The sequence below is a fragment of the Lepisma saccharinum genome, chromosome 29 (assembly GCF_977018435.1).
Source record: "Lepisma saccharinum chromosome 29, izLepSacc3.1, whole genome shotgun sequence".
Lineage (NCBI taxonomy): Eukaryota > Metazoa > Arthropoda > Insecta > Zygentoma > Lepismatidae > Lepisma > Lepisma saccharinum.
The window spans coordinates 19,672,657-19,692,260 of NC_139257.1; the positions used below are offsets into that span (position 1 = coordinate 19,672,657).

General features: G+C 39.2%; 1 protein-coding gene across 1 annotated transcript in view; it reads left to right on the forward strand.

Annotated features, from left to right (window-relative positions):
• Positions 1 to 13,085: 13,085 nt before the first annotated feature.
• LOC145981414 (ubiquitin carboxyl-terminal hydrolase 40-like) overlaps positions 13,086 to 19,604 on the forward strand; it is a 58,633-nt gene continuing 52,114 nt past the window's right edge. The window contains exon 1 of the mRNA XM_083114651.1: positions 13,086 to 13,185. Within this exon, the coding sequence (XP_082970777.1) occupies positions 13,086 to 13,185 (100 nt within the window). The remainder of the gene's footprint in view (positions 13,186 to 19,604) is intronic.

Sequence of the window (19,604 nt, forward strand, 5' to 3'; positions counted from 1 at the left end):
AGAGGGAACGTCACTGCCCTCCCTGCTGCACCGGATTTTTTTTTTAGTCTCTCGCAGTGTTGCAATCCAAGAGGTTATTGAACCGACCTGTGACCTTGCGCTTATTCTGTCGACACGTGGACATGCAACGGCGCTGTAGTAAGACACGTGGAGATATTTCTCGATGCCGAAATGCAGGAAGCAGGTTGAAATCGTTTTGATAAGCTTCTAAACTTGGCTCAAGTACACTCAACGTTGCTTAGGAAGAACACAGCCATGGCTGTGCGATTTATTTATTTACAGGCCTCCAATTACAGAAGGAAAAATAATCATATTATGCATTCGTAATATGCATACTTACGTATACAACATGCAGTATACCCCCTATTCCTCTTATACATAGTACACAACATGGCTTTAACGCAGAGGGGTGGCCCTATCCCCCCCGGTTAAGAAAATTTTATCAATTATGATAATTTGCATACGTTTCCCCTACTCGGCCACTTTTGTTCCCACGCTATGCTAAACCTTCTCTACCAAGGGAAAATAAACTATCCTTGCCCCCCCAGTTTTGTCTCCTTGCCCCCCCCCCAGTTTTGTCTCCTTGCCCCCCTACTTTTAGAACCCAATCGCCGCCACTGCCCCAGTCTGACAGTCCATCCCCCTCCCTTCAACGGGCAACCCTCACAATACAGGGTGTCCGAATTGAAACGCCCTAATTTCAACTGTCTGTAACTCCACATGTCTTTGATGCATCCAAATGAATTATACATTAATGAATATACATAGTCCTCAAGTTTCTGTGAGCAAAGTAGTAATTAGTACATTTAGTACACTTTAGTCTGTAGGGTATTTCAAGAAAATGGTGTATTCAACCAGAGTGACATCTATGGAACCTCTTCGTGAAATGATTACAGTTGCCATTGGGACAACCACACATGCTACAGGCAACCTGGCGAGAAATAGATCGGCTGGATATCCTCCCTACGACTCGTGGGGTGCATGTAGAAATGTAGTAAATGTACTAGAATGTACTAAATGTTCTAATTACCACTTTTCTCACAGAAACTTTAGGACTATATATATTCATTAATGTATAATTCATTTGGATGCATCAAATATATGTAGAGTCACACCCAGTTGAAATTAGGGCGTTTCAATTCGGACACCCTGTATATCCTCATCTTCTTATCCGTTAGTGAACTTTCATATATGATTTCAAATGACTCTTTTCCTTTAATCATCTTCGAGCTAAAAAAAAATCGCACGATTAAACAACAGACGATTAGCAAAAAAGATGGCTAAGTGTCACCAGGGTCCTGTCATCCAGAAGGAACATTTCTGTACAGAGTGACTAAAACTAAAAACTAAACTAAGTGACGCAACAGCCCTCGAGGGCCAGGGTCTGCCAGAGCGGCTTTTCATTGGGTGACGCGTTATCAGTGCATCGGGTTCCATCGCCGCTGCTTTACTGGCTTTCGTGGCCGAAGCCCTATCAATGTCAGTGTTGTCTCTTGTAATATTTGTTAAGGCCTCCCCTATAATATAATGGTAATGTCGCTGTCTTGCATCCAAGCGGGCTGTTAATGCCCAGGAATTTTAAATACAGCAATTCCCGTCCGGGAGAGAAAAGTCAGCGCGAGTAAATGGGTTCTGGGACGGAAAGAACCTTTTTATGTTTAAAGTACTTCAATTCGGTCCAGGAACCTTTCTTGTCGGATGAATTTAAATACTGTTCAGGAACCTTTATTCCGGATCAATTTAAATCCGGTCCAAGTTCCGTATTGAAATGAAACAGTTGTCTTCACGACGCTGGGTCAACGCCCAAATTTTGGGGGCACCCACCGGGAATCGAACCCGGGACCGCTCACACCAAAGGCGCTAACCACTTGGCTCCACGGGAGCCCGTAGAGAGTGACAGTGATCTTACTTTCAGCTACATTATGGTTGATTGTTATAGATTAATCGCGGAGACCCATCTTTGAATACTTACACAAACTAGTTTCCATTTAGAAAGAAAAATAACATATTTGGCTTGCTATAAGAAGTAACAATTATGACAAATTATAAAATGTATTCATTTATAGCAAAATCTGCAAATGCAGTTTCACAACAACAACAACAACAACAACAACAACAAAAAACTTGAAATAATCTATAATACTTTCTCGTTATGATAAGTGTCTCAACAGGGATGGCAATTATGTTGAAACATAGTCCAAGGCCTGTACTTCAGTGTACAATAAAGCGTTTTGTTCCATTACATTTTGTGTTCTTTTTTAATTGGCCAACGGAACTTACTTTCTGGATGACCCTTGTATTTGTTTAAATCAGAGACATACAAATGATTGTTCACAAGAAACTTTTACTTAGTTATAAAAACATTTAGTCAAAAATTACCAAATTTACTAAAGGCTACCATTTTTTGTTGCTGTTACCAAAAATCTTATCCAAACGTGTTTTCTTAATTGAAACAAATACGGTTTTCTGTGTACTTTTTTGTCAAAACGCATAAAGAAGACTAATCTTCTCGTTACTTCCTTTTCTTTACTACCCTGATTCCAACTTAACGTTGTTTGCTTCCCTTAAATTCTTCCCTGTTACCAAGTATTTCGTCTTTTCCTCATTAACTTGTATGAAAAACTCAATATGCTGACCAAGGCAGAAATTTACTTTATTTTGAAACATAAACTTAACGTTTCAACCTTCTAGCAAGGTCTTCTTCAAACTATGTACCAAGTACAAGTTTCATTTGTACTTGGTACAGAGTCTGAAGAAGACCTTGCTAGAAGGTTGAAACGTTACGTTTAGTTTATGTTTTAAAATAAAATAAATTTCTGCCTTGGTCAGCATATTGAGTGGCGTAGCTACGGGGTGTGCCGGGTGTGCCTAGGCACACCCTAATGGGCTGCTTTATCAAAGAGAATTAAAGACAGATATTTCGCAGTTTGTAAGAAGTTGAAAATGTCATTACTTGGTACAAACGTGTGCATTATCGCTGATAAAACGAGTGTGTATAGTTTTTCGATATTTTGATGTCATTGGAGAAATAAGATATTTACTGCATTCTACTCTGTACTACAGCGCTTTTCTTCTATACCTGTCACAAGCTGCACGTGTGAGAGAGAGCTTTCTCCAAGCTTACCCAAGTTAAATTAAGAGCAACTCAGAAGCAGGGAGATTGGAAGCCCTGCTCTTGCTATTTGTGGAACAGGAAAAAGCTTCGTCTATTGATGTAAATGAAGTTATTGACGAGTTTAAGAACATTGTACCTTTTGACAGACGTCTCTTGTTATAGATGACGTGTATTTTGATGTATTTGTTTGTAACATTTATGAACATTTTGTGTGTGTGTAATTTCTATGCAATTGGATTTTTTTCTACTACAAATATTCAGAAATTTTCAACACTGTCACTTAGTGAATTTATATTCCTTTACTAACATCAGTGCACTTAAAGAGCCAAGTGATTGTGTTGCAAAATATGCTATTAAAAAGGTGCAAGATCTCATTTTTTTTTCTTTGTGCACACCCAAATATAATGTTCTAGCTACGCCTATGGTTATAACATTAACTTGTAATCCTATTTTGCCCCATTTTCTAATTATTTATATGCTTTTGTGAGTGCGGTGACATTTCTTGCTATGAGATTTACATCGTCCATATGTGGATAACTCTGCTAAGTGTCGCCTTACCCCTTAATCTCCTCAGGGACACATATTCTGGACTAGCTATTGGCTATCTGCGAAGCCCGAGGCCAAGATATGATAAAACACAGAGTAAAAATTGATTAGCAAATGTGCATAAAATTGTTTATTTCTATAAGAAATGGGTCAATAGAAATTATTCGATTTGATTTGTTACTTCGCGTCGCGACGTTGAGGATGAATTATGACATGATATAAAATTGATGGATGGACACTCATAAAGAACACCCATGTCGAGGTCGGAATTCGAACCCACGACCTCTGGCATCTGTACTAACCACTCCGCTACGGAGCTCGGCAATATACATTATTGTTGTTGTTATTATATTATTATTTTGTGTTTAATTCCAAAACATCATTGAGAAAGATCCTCGCTATTTGTTCAGAAAAAAAATATTTTCAATTCGAACGCTACTGTACTGAGATAGAGGCAATGGGTAGCAAAGATAAAGACGGAATTATGCAGTATAGGGCTGGGATGGGTGTGGGAAGAGGGAATAGAGGGGAGAATTGATATGCAGATGATAGGAGCCATACGTGCCAGACTGGAAGACATTAACAAACAGAACATTTTGGCAGAATGCTGCGCAAAAATATCGTTAACGTCAGCAAAAATAGTGGACACGGATCGAGAATGGGGAAGGAGGATTTGTGTGGGGCAAAAGAAAGGTCAGGATTGGCCTGGTTCAGACTGGGGGGATGGGCACAAGTTAAACTAAAACGGGAGGACGAGAGCGTAGAATGCCCCAAGACTACTAGAGTAGAAGGCTGGGGCCATACCTGATCACGTGGTCCTTGACGTCAGGCGTGACGTCACGCGCGGACAGATCGCTCTACGCTCCGGTTTCGCAGCCGAATCAAAGCAGTAATTATGAACAAAAAAGAGCCGTAATTATGCCCAGAAGCTAATTGGGAGTGAATACACAGACTTACTTAGGATCCGACATAAAGTATGTCCTTACAGTTGGATTACACAGCCATTTACGCACACATTTTATCGGTAGTTTATAAGCCGTCACATTCCTCTGTGAAACATTAGTTTCATGTAAAATTGCGGTTAATACACCTAGTAATGCATTTTGTTAGGGCAGAAAGAAAAATATATATGTTGAATGCGTAAAATAATTTTGTTAAATAAAGAAAGGCAGAAAGCCAAAATTATGGATAAGTTGAATATGTAAAAGAAAACAATCTCGTCTATTGCTCTCTTTTAGGAATGAGAGAGGAGCTGTTTTCACTTAACTTCTTCAAATTTGGTAACTTTGCTTCGACTATTGGTATTTATTTCTTAATTAATTTTCCTTATTCAGATTACAATTCTGAGTCTTATGAATCTTTGAACTACACAGGGAGGAATGTGAGGAAGTTCCGTGTGTATTATGTAACACACACTTTAAAAAACGTTTCACTGAACGAAAACTTGAGACATAGAACTGAAGAAAGTCGAGGGTCACTTTATATACTTATACGTATATATAATCAGTGGAATGTCGAACAGGGGTGCCTACAGGCGGGTATGTGAAAGCTGGTTGAGTCCACTTAACTTTGGGGAGGGGGGGGGGATTGTGATGAAAATTTGACTGAATAAATAATAGAACAATGGAGGACGGAAGTTGTCATTTAAGCATCACTCGTATATAAATAGCAAGTTGTGTATTTTGAAGTGTATGGTAGCCTGATGTTGTGTAATGAGACTACTGGTATTGCAATCCACTAACAAGTCTCGTTAGATGCGATGTGTTCAGTTATATATTGTCGCCCGCTGTTTTTATTTTTTTCATCGGAGATCACGACACGTCGCAACACCTCACTGAAGGCATTGTGAACTGCAACACCTCACAAGCCACCAGGGTGCGAAATCATTGAAAACTGGTGAGGGGGAGAAAGTTCGTAACCTACAACCCCCCTCCCCACAAACATATGTGTGAATTATACGATGTGCATATTTGTAATGTTATTAAAAGTAAAAATAAATTACTCAATTAAAATAATTATTGTGATTATTAATTAGAAATTAATTTGTTACTTTCATACATATTGATGTAGATTTGTTAATGATCTCTTGAGACAGAAAGCATTCAACACTCACAACTACACTAATTAGTGTGTGTTTTCAATATTATTCTTAGTAAAGTATATTTGAAATTTAAAGTAATTGCTTATCTTTTCATTGTTATAACAAAAACTCTTTCCCCCGGGAAATTTTTGGTGGTTTTTTTTTGTGGCCAAGATTGTTGGTGGGGGGAAATCCCCTCGTCCCCTCCAGGATTTCGCACCCTGAATCCAACAATCGAGAAATACAAGAAAAATGGAGCGAAAAGAACAAAACAGATCAGCTTTTCCACGTTTCTTTCCGTATGGGGTAAAGACTCAGCTGGGTTTTGTCCGCCCATGACGTCACACCCGCAGCAGTCGCGAAAAGAGGCGTGTCTGACCCCAGCCTTTCCTTCTAGTAGTCTTGAGAATGCCCGCTATGCGGTGAAGACGGGACGAAATTTCACATTCTCCTCCAGTGCAAAGAAACAGGCAGGGGCGCCGACTTGTCAAAAATATTGGGGGGCTCTGATCACTGAAATAATTTTTTTAAAAAAATAAAAATTACGTCTTCGTATAGCAGTTTTTAAGCAGCTATTATATTCCTCATGCAAATGAAATGTAACATGAAAAAACGTTTAGAAAATGTTTCAAAGTCGCTTTATGTCTTTTGTGTCTGCTCATTTGTTTTTTTTTTTTAGATAACAATTAACATTTTTATTGAAAAGTATGCATTTACATTAAGAGGTCAACCTAACAGTTTTATGCAGGCCTCGGTAGCCGAATGTGTTGGGTGGTCGACTCAACTCGCTTTGATCCAGAAGTGTCGGGTTCCAGTCCCGGCGAGGACATGGGTGTGTTAATGTCCGTAACAGACATGTGATGGGTTGCAAATAACCTTAGTGTTGATGTACCCATAAAATAACGAATATTTACAATATTTAACAGTTTTATTTAATTATTTACATAAATGCTAACACAAATAGCAGGAAAATAAGTTTTACTTTTGTTGTTCTTGCTACAATATTTAACTTTTTAAATTTAATTTTGCAATAAAAAAAACAAATAGTATGTACACTAAGATATAAAGTGACATACACAACAAAATCATATGAACATGATTCAAAAATAAAGCAAAAGTTGCTCTACGCACTGGGTTATTTTTCTATGAACTCATTAACGAGCGGTGTCAGGTCCAAATTATCAAGCACAGTTTGATGTATGTGGAGTACCGATAAGCTGCTTAGTCTCTTCTGCTCCATTGTAGATCTCAAATATGTCTTCAGCACTGAATGACCTTTTGGCTGTGGCTGTCGTCACTGGCACAGTGCGGAGGACCATCATGAATTTGGCAACTTCAGGCAGAAACTCCTGCAGGGTGCTGTCTTCCAAAAGAAACTTCCTTATGTCACGCATGGTAGTTAGAACCACTTTCTTCTGTTTGGCGATATCACCAAGCATGGACATGTGTAAGGAGAGCCTATCGACATCCAAATCTTGGCGAAAGAATTCTCGCGTTTGCTGAAAGTTTGTTGTGCAACTGTTCACAGCCGAGATGCATTCTTTCTCTACGGCTGTTACTTTTTGTAGTCCTGTAGATTCATGTCCTTGTTTAACACATGATTTTGCTGTGTCACAGACCTCAGTATATATTGATTTATAATACAATTTTGGAGTGTAGAACTTGTGATGTTTGGCAGCATCAGGATTTTCAAGTCTCTTAGGGACGTGACGTTGCCGGGGCAATTCTGGCTCATCAACTAGGCTCGGTTTGCCCTCTGTGCATTTCAGCCAGAACTTCTCAAAACACATTCGCTTTTCATGAAAGATGTCAATCAAGTATTTTAGTTTTGATTCCACTTCTGTAGCACTAATGCGTGGAGACTGAATCTTACAGTTTACCTCTTCTATTGGACCCATCACATGGCAGTAGAGGGAGAGAAAGAAAAATGTCTTGAAGTGAAGCATTGTCTCTGGGTATCCAGCACATTTTAATGCTGCGTCAGTAGAATCTTCTTCAGTAAATTTCTCAAGAAAATTGAGAAGGTTTTCATAGTTCCTTAAGATCTGTTGCACACTGGAGGCTCTCAACGTCCACCGACGAGGGCAAAGTGGTCGCAGTCCAGTGTGGCCAGCCTTCTCATTCACATCAAAAATATTCCTAAATATTTGCATTCTTTTAGGGGATTCCCAAACAGTCTTGAAGAAGTTGTTGGCTAAATTCATTATGTCTCTGATTAATATATGATAATTATATTCTTAGTATATAGTAATAAGTCATGTGTTTTGCTGTCTCCGGTCATAGCCCCCCCCCCCAAAGTTGATGGTTTGGCGGTCTCAGCCTCCCAAAGTTGATGGTCTAGAACATTTCAAATGTGTATTTAAAGTTAAGATCATGTGGCACAATTCAGAGTAAACTTTACAAGAGAAGCAAAATAATACATTAGATCCTCTTAAGCAAAATTATTGGGGGGGCTCTGCCCCCACATCGTTAACATTGGGGTGGCTCGAGCCCCCCAAGCCCCATGGAGTCGGCACCTATGGAAACAGGGGAGGCAAGACAAAAATATATCGGGGAAATAAATGAAGATAACATTGAGAATATAATGACAAGCGTTATTAGGAGGGAGAGACCGAGAGGGGGGGGGGGGCGCAAATAAGGAATCTGGGAAGTTTCCTACACTACGCCTGGGTAAAGAGAGCAAAGAAGCTCAGTGGGGATAGCGAACATGTGTGAGGGTTACTAAATAAATAAATTAATAAATAAATGTGAGAAAATTTAGGAATTCAGGTCACAGTACAAGCATAGGGAAAGAGTTGAAATGAAATAGTGTTTGTGAACTCCCAAGCAGTGTGAATGTGGAAGCAGACTGAGAGGAAGAAGGGTGTAGGGAAAGTGTACTAAAATTTTTCACTTGTATGGTATGTATAGCTGTAAAGGCTCATACTTGAAATAAATTCTATTGTATTCTATTGTATTCTATTCTATTCTATTCTATTCTATTCTATTCTATTCTAGTTCTCTCTCTCTCTCTCTCTCTCTCAGTTCACATATTGAACCCAACATACGCTGCTGGTGTGGTTGGTATTGCAAAATCAAACATAATATTACTATTCACGTAGTACACTTGTTTGAAACCAATGAAGGGCTGGTTGACATTAATATTAAATCCTATGCAGTGGCGGCGATTATGGGGGAAGGGGGGAGTTGCCCCCCCCCCCACTGTTTGCCATTTTTGTCCCCGCACCATGCTACACCTTATCTACAAAGGGAAATATACTGTCTTTGCCCACCCCCCCAGTTTTGGCACCTTACACCCCACACACCCAATCGCCGCCATTGATCCTTTTCCGTGATCTGTTGCACGGTTCATCCTAAATCCCCCATTGTTAGTCGTTTAAATGCATCAATTGACACAGCTAAATGTGTAATTTTATCTTCGAAATGATCTTGTCTGATCTTCCAAATTGATGCATTTTAGTGCATCACAAGGAACTTCATCTCATAAAAATACCCTTTAATACATTCCTATGCGTATTTTGAAACACTAAAAGGTGCATCATTTGCAGTTTCAATGTGTTATTGAAATCAAAATATATATGTGTCAATTGACACGTTTTTTGTTGTGTGTGTAGGGCTTGTTCCGCTGTTTTAATTTTCTGAGGTAAGAGATTCTATTGAACACTTTCAGTTCTGAACACATATCACCAGTGGCGGATCCAGAAGTTACAGTTGGGAGGGGCGAATTTCAGTCGAGTACCTCACCTCACGGCTCACCGATAATCAATTCTAACCTACGCTTCAACTGTTTCGTGTAAACACTATGTGGTACTGCAAACAGAAACCAAGCTAATTCCATGTTCTACAGATTAGTGTATCGTTTTGCAAAAATATGGGTTCAGGGAGAGAATAGATAGTTATTAAGATTGAGTTTTAAGTCCACTTTATGCACAGATAGGCTAATCGGAACTTCACTTGCAGCTGGAAGTGAAATCCGAATCAGTATGTGTCTCCACCTGGTATTGAACCCGGGACCATTACGGGGAAGCCCCGAATAGATTGATATTGTTGCTTTCACAATTTCTTCCATTGTCATGTTAAACTAAATGTTCACATATATGAGGAGTACAGTGAATATGCAAAGAAAACAAAAACCTATTATCTCAAGACGTCTAGGGTTTTGATTAGGAACCAAATTAGGAACCAAATTAAATCTGTTGGTCCAGTTCCGACTAGTCTATCATTGACATAAAGTGGTGTTACATGTTTGAAAATACTCTCGATCCTGTTAAACGTTTGAGTATTCAAAAGTATTACACATAATATGAAACCAGACAGTTGTGGGGCGTTCGCCCCTGCCGCCCTCCACGTGGATCCGCGCCTGCATATCACTGCCATCAATATCGCGACATTCGCCATGGCTCAATGTCATATCCAAAATTCCAAATCCTTACAATGCTTGGCTAATTCATCTTGAGTCATGAGTAGAGACCGGACGTTAGGCAAAATGCCTATTCTTTCCTGTTAAAGATATGATGAAAACGAATGTTGCGAAGGCCAGGAGGGGGGGGATTAGCTTCATTTAAAGGCAATTTAATTTTGCCTATTTTGCCTATTTCATACGATATTGCCTATATTATTTCATAAATGCCAGATATTGCCTATTTTAGGCATTTTTTTAAAAAATTTGGACATGACTGAACTCGGTGCATACAATTTCCTGTTCCCAGGATTAGTTTCCGATGCTTCCAAGAAATTTAAAAATAACAGTTAGCGAGTTATTGCAGCTAATAAGGACTTGGACAAATTAAGGGCAATTCAACAAGTTCTGAAAGGTGAAAATATACAAACTGAGTTAGATCCAAATGTTCTCGCGTGCTTTAAGTATGCTCCGGTAACATCTGTGGAGTTTGAAAGATCTTTTTCAATTCTAAAAAATGTGTTGTCCGATCGCAGACATAACTTGTCGGTTGATCACCTGAAGAAATACCTTTTTGTGATGTGCAACTGCGATTAGTGCTTCTTATTCAGAGACTGCCAAACCGTACAGTACAAACTTGAAATGCATTTAAACAGTTTCGTAGTTCGAACTGCTGTGTGGAATATATAGTGTAAATTTTTTAACTGAAATAACCCTGTGTGCAAGGATAAAGTGTATATTTAAATCATTTGCGTACTGGTTGGAAGTAGCCAACAATTTCTTTGTAAATGTAAAACAAAATTATTACTAGGGAGCGGAAGTTGATGAAATGTCATCTTCTTTCCGACATCTCGGACACGATGCCCATTAATTATACACAATATTACACTTCGTCTACAACTCAAAAAAGGTAATTTTAAAGTGCATTTTTTTTTGCATTTTTTGCCAATTTACAGGTTTTAGGTAATTTTTCCCGATTTTCGGCGTCTTCCCGTCATTTTCCGCAATATTCGGTGTATTGTTTCGTCATATTTTGTCACTTCTTTCATTTTGGTAATACTCTTGAGCCAGCCCCCCCGGCACTGCCGCCAACCCCCTTGACATTAGGTAAAACTATTTTGTATTGTAATTTGTTTGAGGTGAAGAGTGAAAATGTAGACAGAATATATTATTTTGTTCACAACTTCGTTTGTTCATCTTGTCTATAAGCATAAGTCTAAGCAGCGGCAAGTGTTTTGAAGATTCTCTAGACTTTAGAAAGTTCTTTCATAGGGGAGCTTCTTTATCTGTACCTTCCCTGCCCCTGTTGCAGCCTCTCTTTTGACAGAAATCTGTGACTTTGATGTCATCATCCACATTCCTTCCGCATCTGCGTCAAATGTCAACAGATCCCAAGTTTTATTGCTTTGGCCGGGGGTGGAATGTACGGTAGACACTATGATTGAAGTGAATATTGTACATTTTAACATGTATGATATAAATATCTGTATCATCAAAAATAGTATGAAGTCTGTATTAAGGGATAATGTCAGTAGCAGTCATTAGCACTTCAAGAGGTGTTTTAGAAGATATAGAAAACAAACTGTAGTATTTGTATGATATTTCTAAATTTTATATTTTACATTAACTTAATGACCCCCGACACACACAAATTTACCTTCATTTAATACTATTAAACTTTTGAGCCCCCCCCCCCCCCCCCTGGAGGTCAGTTCAAGCTACGGGCCTGCTCTTGAGTCTTTTCACGAACGGAAATTAATGCATTTTTCACCAATTCATTCAGTGTATACGACTGTTTCATTAAATTGTTGTCAAATTATTCGGTTGTTTCCATTGGAAATCCTCGTTGCATATTTTAATTGAATGTGCATGTGCTATCATTTGGTGCTTTTTTTAAAAGCAAGATTGCATTTTGTTTAATTTCCTTTTCATTTCAATTTTTAACCTGAAACTCACAAATTTAATGGTCATTTTTTGCATTTTTTACGTCATCTTTTAGGACATTCTATAGGTCATATACCTATATTTTTTAGGTCATCAACTTCCGTTCCCTAATTATTACTTACAAGTATTTTTAATATTGTATTTGCCGATGAGGACAAATACTTTATTTTTATTCTGCCTGGCGAGTGCCTGAGTTGCCACCCCCTAAGGCCATCTCTGGGAAGGGGGAGAGTATAGTAAAGTAAAGACACAAATTATGGAAATGGCTTAGTGGTAATTGAGGGATCCCAGGTTCGATTTTCGCTTGAGGCATATTGCACATTGGATCGAATCCCATCGCTTTTTGTGCCACTCTTGGCTAATTTGCGAAGATGGGGATGAGATTGATGAAATTGATGAATGGACACTCATAAACATCCACACCCAGGCCAGGATTCGAAGCCTCGTAGCGCGATGTGCTAACCACTCCGCCACGGGGGCGGCTTATAAAAAACAGCTGAATGGTCATGTAGATATTGAATTTCTCGCATCTAAATCTTTCTCCAAATTTCTCACCTAATCGAGGAGTCCAGGGTTCGATTCCGATGTAATTCCACAGTAATTCGAATCCTAATTTATACTGTACAAAAAAAGTATACTTAAAACAAACTTTCACACCTTTTTTCCTCTTTTTCGCCTTGAAATTAACTGCACTATGAAAAGAAAGGCCAACCGCAGTAGTCCCATATGCGAACAAATATCATCCAAGTTGGTGACTTTTCTTCACCTTGAGTTTGCAACATTGTCAGTCATTACTACGATGCGTGGAGTGGATGCGATGCATAGTTTCTTGGAACCCCGAGAAAACTACTTGCGATGTTGGTAGCCTTGTAAGCGCGGCATTTCCGGTCCATATGACGTCACCAGAGGTCACAAGAAACGCCAGAGCGAGAATGGAGGGGAGGGCGCTGGAAACTTCCAATATTGCCGTTGTAGGCCGTGGTGCCATCTGAGCGGCAAGAATGGGAACTACCATAGTTGTGGACCGGCATACAAATAGAGTGGTAGCCAGGGAATGCTCGCGTTTCATCGACAAGCAGAAGCAAAGATCGCAGGAACCAAGTAGGGATATCTTCCAGTTTCGGATATTATACGCCACTTTTCTATCTATTTCGTTAAACAAGCCGATGAGAATGAATTGTGAAATTATTAAATGGTTGTTTTTGGACGTACTGAAATACCTATAGGGGCTATCCACCGGAAGGAAGTGCCTTCGCGCGGACGCCATACTTGTAGCACAACAACTTCCGGTTCGTAGGCTCACAACATTCAGCTAAAGGGAGCTGAGATTGTGTCATGTATGAAAGGAACGAATGAGTGTGTACGAGGAGGATGTAAACTACGATCAGGGCTAAATAATCTTTCATGGATCTCTCTTCATCCATTTTCTCGAGATCTAGGCGCCAAATTATTGCATTGAAGCTGTCAGGCGTGAAAATTGGAAGACCATTAGCAGGAGTAGACTTCGCAGTAATGACAACGGAACAAAAAAAACAAAAAAAAAACACATTCCTATCCAGAGTTCTGAAAATATGATAGTTTAAAAGTAGTTTATTCACTACATTGTTTTTGTACTAAATGTCCGAAATTTATTGAAATTAGCAGTTTTTATTCCAGAAATGCAAAATAAATCATCACCCGAGGGTGAAATTGTGTGTATATATATTTTTTTTTAGTATCGGGTAATGTTGAATATTTTCCGCTCCTATAATCTCCCAATTTAGTCGGGAAATAACATTATTTTTCTCGTTTTGAACGTCAGGACTTTAAAAATACCCCGTCCTGTTTCCTTCCCAACCAAAAATTTTGCGTCCCGCACCACTTGCACTTCATTAAAAGTAGAAGAGAAATCATTCAAATCTCGATTTTCTCTCTGTTTTAGTGATATGAGCAAAAATATTACTTTTTCCTTTCAAAAGATGCTCGGTCATGGCCAGATAGGTTACACGTTAAGTTCTTGAAGTACACACGAACTGTCTTAAATTTTTGTGTAACCAGATTTTTTTTGTGTGTGTGTAACCAGAGGAAATATTTTTTTGTGTAGCCAGAAAATTAAGTGCGGTTACTATTATTAATTTTCGTCTTTTGCAATGCAAATCTTTTCAACATTGATAGATAGAGTGCCTTCCCGATGGCGCAGTGGTAGCCTCGTCGCCTTGTAATCAAGGGGTTCCGGGTTCGATTCCCGGTGGATGCATATTGTGGTTCGGATCCCAATTTAAACTGTAGGTCCAGTCCCGATTAGCCTTACTGTGCACAAAGTGGACTTAAAACACCAACTCAATCAATCAAATCAACATTGATGGAGAAGAGGTCCTAGGTTTGAACACCATGGTGAGGCAATGGTGTGTCATTGTGTTTGTCCTATCATTAATTTTTCCAGTTTATTATTCATCTTCATCGTCATGTTTAACACAAATAGCAGAAAATTGACTTAAAATAACAATGAGCGTTTTGTATTTCTGCGTTCAAATGAGAACGAAACCAGCAAGTGTGCATTATCGCATCCCTCTGACTCGTCCTGACTGAAGAAAGAAGAAAAGAAGCTCCTTTTTCCGTTTTTTATATGTCCGTACATCTCACACTTTTTCACTTAAAACATAAATGTATGCATTTAAGCTCTCTCGCTCTGTAGGAAAAAATACTTTCTATTTAATATGTAGGCTACAAATATCGCCAATGAAACGACGATCAGCAAATGGATCTCATCTTGGAATAATGGCGTATTACTTCCTAGTTGCTCATTCAATTGATATGCAAAGGCCTCTACTTTGCCCTGATATATCTTATTCTCCTCGTCGTCAAGTGCTTTTATATGATCCATTTCATCCGGTATACAAAACGAGAAGAAATGCCACAAGTACGCGCTTGAATTACCCGGCCGCCGTGAACCGGAAGTTGTTGTGCTACAGTTCGACAATCGATTGTGCCGTTCGATATGTTTTTGTTTACTCGTGGATAGCCCCTATACCTGACCCCATTGGTGTAAGCAGGGTTTCTTTCGGGAGGGCTGGAAATCAGTGGCGTGCCCAAAGGGGGTTGGTGGGGCTCATAAACCCCCTTTGGGCCAGTGTTCCTAAAAAAAAGAACGTCAAATGCAGGAAAACATGGCAAAAGAAGACTGGCTGCCAAGAAAAAGTATACATAACCCCTCGCTTTCGAAAATCCTTGACACGCCACTGCTGGAAATAGAACCGTGGATAGTATCATCTAGGAGGAGGGGGGACGAATACACAGTAAGATATTTCGTATGTTTAGAAATTTCCACGTTGAATTTACCACTGTTTTTTCTCGAGCTTTTGTTTAGTGTTTCATTTGAAAATTTGATTTTCTAAAAATTTCGGAGGGAACTGTAGCCCCATCAGCCCCCTCTGCGTACGCCAGTGCCCTAACCCTGATCAGTGTTAGATTTATTTGGTTATTTTACTTCGCTTTTCTGCCACTTTTTGTAGATGAGGATGTGTGATGATGGAACACACACAAAGAACACCCATGACAAGTCCGGGATTCGAACCCGGGACACCTGGTGTCGCAGCGTGCTGTGATATCCACTCCACCACGGAGGTCGGCGACCAATGTTCAGACCTGCAAGAGATCCGGCGCTAGGGAGGGGCAACTCGGGGGCTCACGCTTCAGGGACCCTCTCCTACATAAAAGAGAAAAGTGTACGATTTATTAGTTTGTTGTTTAGAGTTTGCAGAACTTTGGTGCTTTCAATTAAGGTTGTTAAAGGTCCAAGAATTTTACATAAATTCAATTCCGATCCAAGAGAGAAAATCAGCAAGCGTACATGGGTTCTGGACCGAAAAGAACCTTTTTATTTGTAAAATGTTTAAATTCGGTCCAGGAACCTTTTTCCCCGATCAATTTAAATACGATCCAAGAACCATTTTTCAATTAAACAAAATGCAACTTGGATGCAGTGTTGCCACAATATGTGGGCACAATTTCCCTTTCCAAGGGGCAAAATTTCCCTTTTTGGACCAATTTTTCCCTTCACCTAAGCAAATTATATACTAATAATAATTAGTAGTAGTGGTATTAGCAGCATTATTAGTGGTGGTGGTGGTGGAAGCAGTAGTAGTACGTAGTTAAGTATTCCGTTCAATTCGTTATTCGTTTGAATAAAAAATATTTTTTTAGAAATTTCACATTTCAGTTTCATCACTTCCTGACCAGATGTCCCATGTTTGAATCCTGTTCAGGATGCCATTTCAGAGTTAATCCTCATTGTTACTATTTATCCAAAGATGCATAAAAGCAACTTACAATAAACTTACAGGAGCAGAAACAAGTAGGAAGAGCAAAATAAGTAAATAACATAAAAATGTGGATATGAAATTCGAAATTAACATAAAATGTACGTAATAATGTAGTCAGATGACCTTAAAATTTCCCTGCAATTGTGGTATCTTTCATCGAAATTGCCTTTTCCCTTTTGGCTAAAATTTCGGTACGAATTTCCCTGCAAAAGGGAAATTTCCCTTCATGTGGCAACACTGCTTGGATGGAGAAGAAATGTTTCCATCCAAGGGTAGTTAATTTCCAGGTAGCTATTTTAAATAAATTCAATTCCCGTCCGGAAGAGTATCAGCAAGTGTAAATGGGTTATAGGTCGTGAAGGACCTTTTTATGTTCAAAGTATTTCAATTCTATCCAGGAACTGTTTTTTCCGCATCAATTTAAATTCGGTCCAGGAACTTGGACCGAATTTAAATTGTGCTAGAAAAAATGTTCCGGTCCTGCACCGGAACCCAATAGAACCCATTAGAATTTATGAGTTCGTGGACCTTATCAACCCTGCTTTCAATGAAGCAACTGATTTGATTTTTCTTGACGTTTGACACACTTAAAAATATCCAAAATTACTGAAATCATCTTATAAACAAAGCACTAGGTAAAAATCTTGTTCAAATATTACATTATATAGTTATATGCAATATTCGTTTAATTATAGAATGAAATTGTGAAGTGAAAATATCATTTTATATTATGTGAATCAGTGTAAATTCGCTACAATGTCAAAATTATATGAATCAGTCTAAATTCGCTACACTCAAAATTCAATGAAAGTACACCAGTACACTCTTAAGCCTTGTTTCCATGTATAACAAAACACTTAAAGTGCTAACCAAGGCAAAATTTATTGTAACGTGTGTGTTATTTTACAATTCTGTCTTGGTCAGCATTTTAGTGCGCTGTTGCATATTTACAGTAAACCCTCGTTAACACAAACTCACTTAAGACGAACACTCGGTTAACATGAACAAAATTTTGGTCCCGGCAGGGATGTATTATATCTTATAGAAAGTTTCATCGGTTAACGCGAATTTCGGTTACCATGAATAACGAACTGTTTTTTGGTCCGTTGCGTCATTAGATCTCATTTAACACGAACTTTCAAAGTTTTTCATAATTTGTTCTGTTGTTCCTCTGCTATGTAAGGAATCGCTCAACAATCAACGTATACAGTATTGTAACCAACAGATTCAGATCAACAATGTGTTCAGATGTGTTTTTCTATTCTTTAAAACATAGCCAGTACAAGTAACATCAAGTTGCAAGTAGTGATGGGTTCAAGCCGTTCATTTGTGCGAGTCGACTCATGACCGCTCGCTCACTGAGAAGAGTCGTTCAAATGAGTCGTTCAAAAGAGTCGTCAAGCTTCTTTTTCTCGAAACACATGCCTGAAGAGGAGGAAGGGGGGAAGGAGGTGTTGAAGCACATGATTGTATTTAAATAAACGAACACAACGGAATATATCAGCCTCTGTCCTTCAAGATTAATAAATTGTATTGCATTTTTGTGTATGTGTGTGTGCGTGTAGCCGACTAGATGGCCAAGATTCTGAAGTAATCGACATTTGATCTTGTCACAGAAGTTCCTGGGTTCTAGTCCCGGTCTGGGCAAGGATATTCTTTATGAGTGTCCCTTCATCTATATCATCACGCATCATCCTCATCGTCGCGATTACTTAAAATTTGAAGAAAAGCGGCATAAAATAAGAAAAATACAAATACGAGTCTGTGTGTGTGGATATACATATGTGTAAACAGTAAACACACACGCACAAACAAAATTTATTGCACATACTTGTTTTCATTACTCTGCCTCATGAGTGAGATTTTCTATATTTGTATCTTGTTTCAGTTTACATTTCATGCTGCGGATAATGCAAATTATGCAGTACGATAGCATACACAGAAATGCTATATAATTATATCAACCTTTTTTTAGTAATAACGTGCATTTACACATTCTTCCTTTTTTTGCATTCGATCACTGGTTTTAATATCGCAACAAATGTGAGAAAGCGAGTCAACAAAATGCACTCCAGATCTGCGCTGCGACACATGCTTGCATTTCCACGAGCATCGCTCGTTCACGACTCTTGAAACAGCACGAAGAGTCACAGCACAGTCCCACGACTCTTTCCCCATCATTCGTTCACGACTCTAGAGACGGCACGAAGAGTCATTAAGCACCTTAACGACTCGCTCGCCTTAGCGACTCTTCTCCTCCCTCATCGTTCACGACTCGCGAGTCGGCACGAAGAGTCATTAAGCACCTTAACGACTCGCTCGCCTTAGCGACTCTTCTCCTCCCTCATCGTTCACGACTCTCGAGACGGCACGAAGAGTCATTAAGCACCTTAACGACTCGCTCGCCTTAGCGACTCTTCTGCTCACTCGTCGTTCGCTCGCGAGTCGCGAGCTCTCTTACACAAGGCGCGGCGGCGGCAGTCTCGCCAGCAGACTGGATCTACAGTTTAGAGTAGGATCCACCCGCTCGCTCTCCGCGGATGGCTAACAGCTGTGTTTAAGAAATATATATCGCTCTTGAACATTATCCATGTCCATCCCATATCCATGTCCATAGCTTTTTGTTGTTCTACAGTCATTCAATATAAGTTTCTGCCAATATCATAATGTATGATCGAATTTCTATAAAGCGGGCCAAATTATACGTATGTATTTTTTTTAATGTTGCTTTCTACTAGTAAAACACCTTAACACGTAGGCTCACCGCAGATGGCCAACAGCTTTTTTTTTTACTTCGCTTTTCTGTCACTTTTTTTGGGTAATCGCGAAGATCAGGACGAGTAATGAGGTGTACTAACCACTCCACCATGGAGGCCGGCGCTTTAGAAAATAATTAAAAGTAACAATCGCTTTCCACACTAAGTATTTTGTGTTGCAAATTATAAATTACTCCCCCCTTTTCTGATTCACCGTAATAGCATAGTGGTTAACGCTGTTATGTATTAAAATGCTTTTCTTGGCAAAAATTGTTATAAGTCCACTTTTATGCTCCAATAGGCTAATCGGGTCTCCCCGATGGCGTAGTGATAACGTCGCCGGTAATCAAGGGGTACCGTGTTCAATACAAAGTGGAGGTTCGGATCCCACTTTAAACTGTAGGTCCAGTCCCGACTATCCTATCTGCACATAAAGTGGACTTGAACAATAACAACTCAAAAT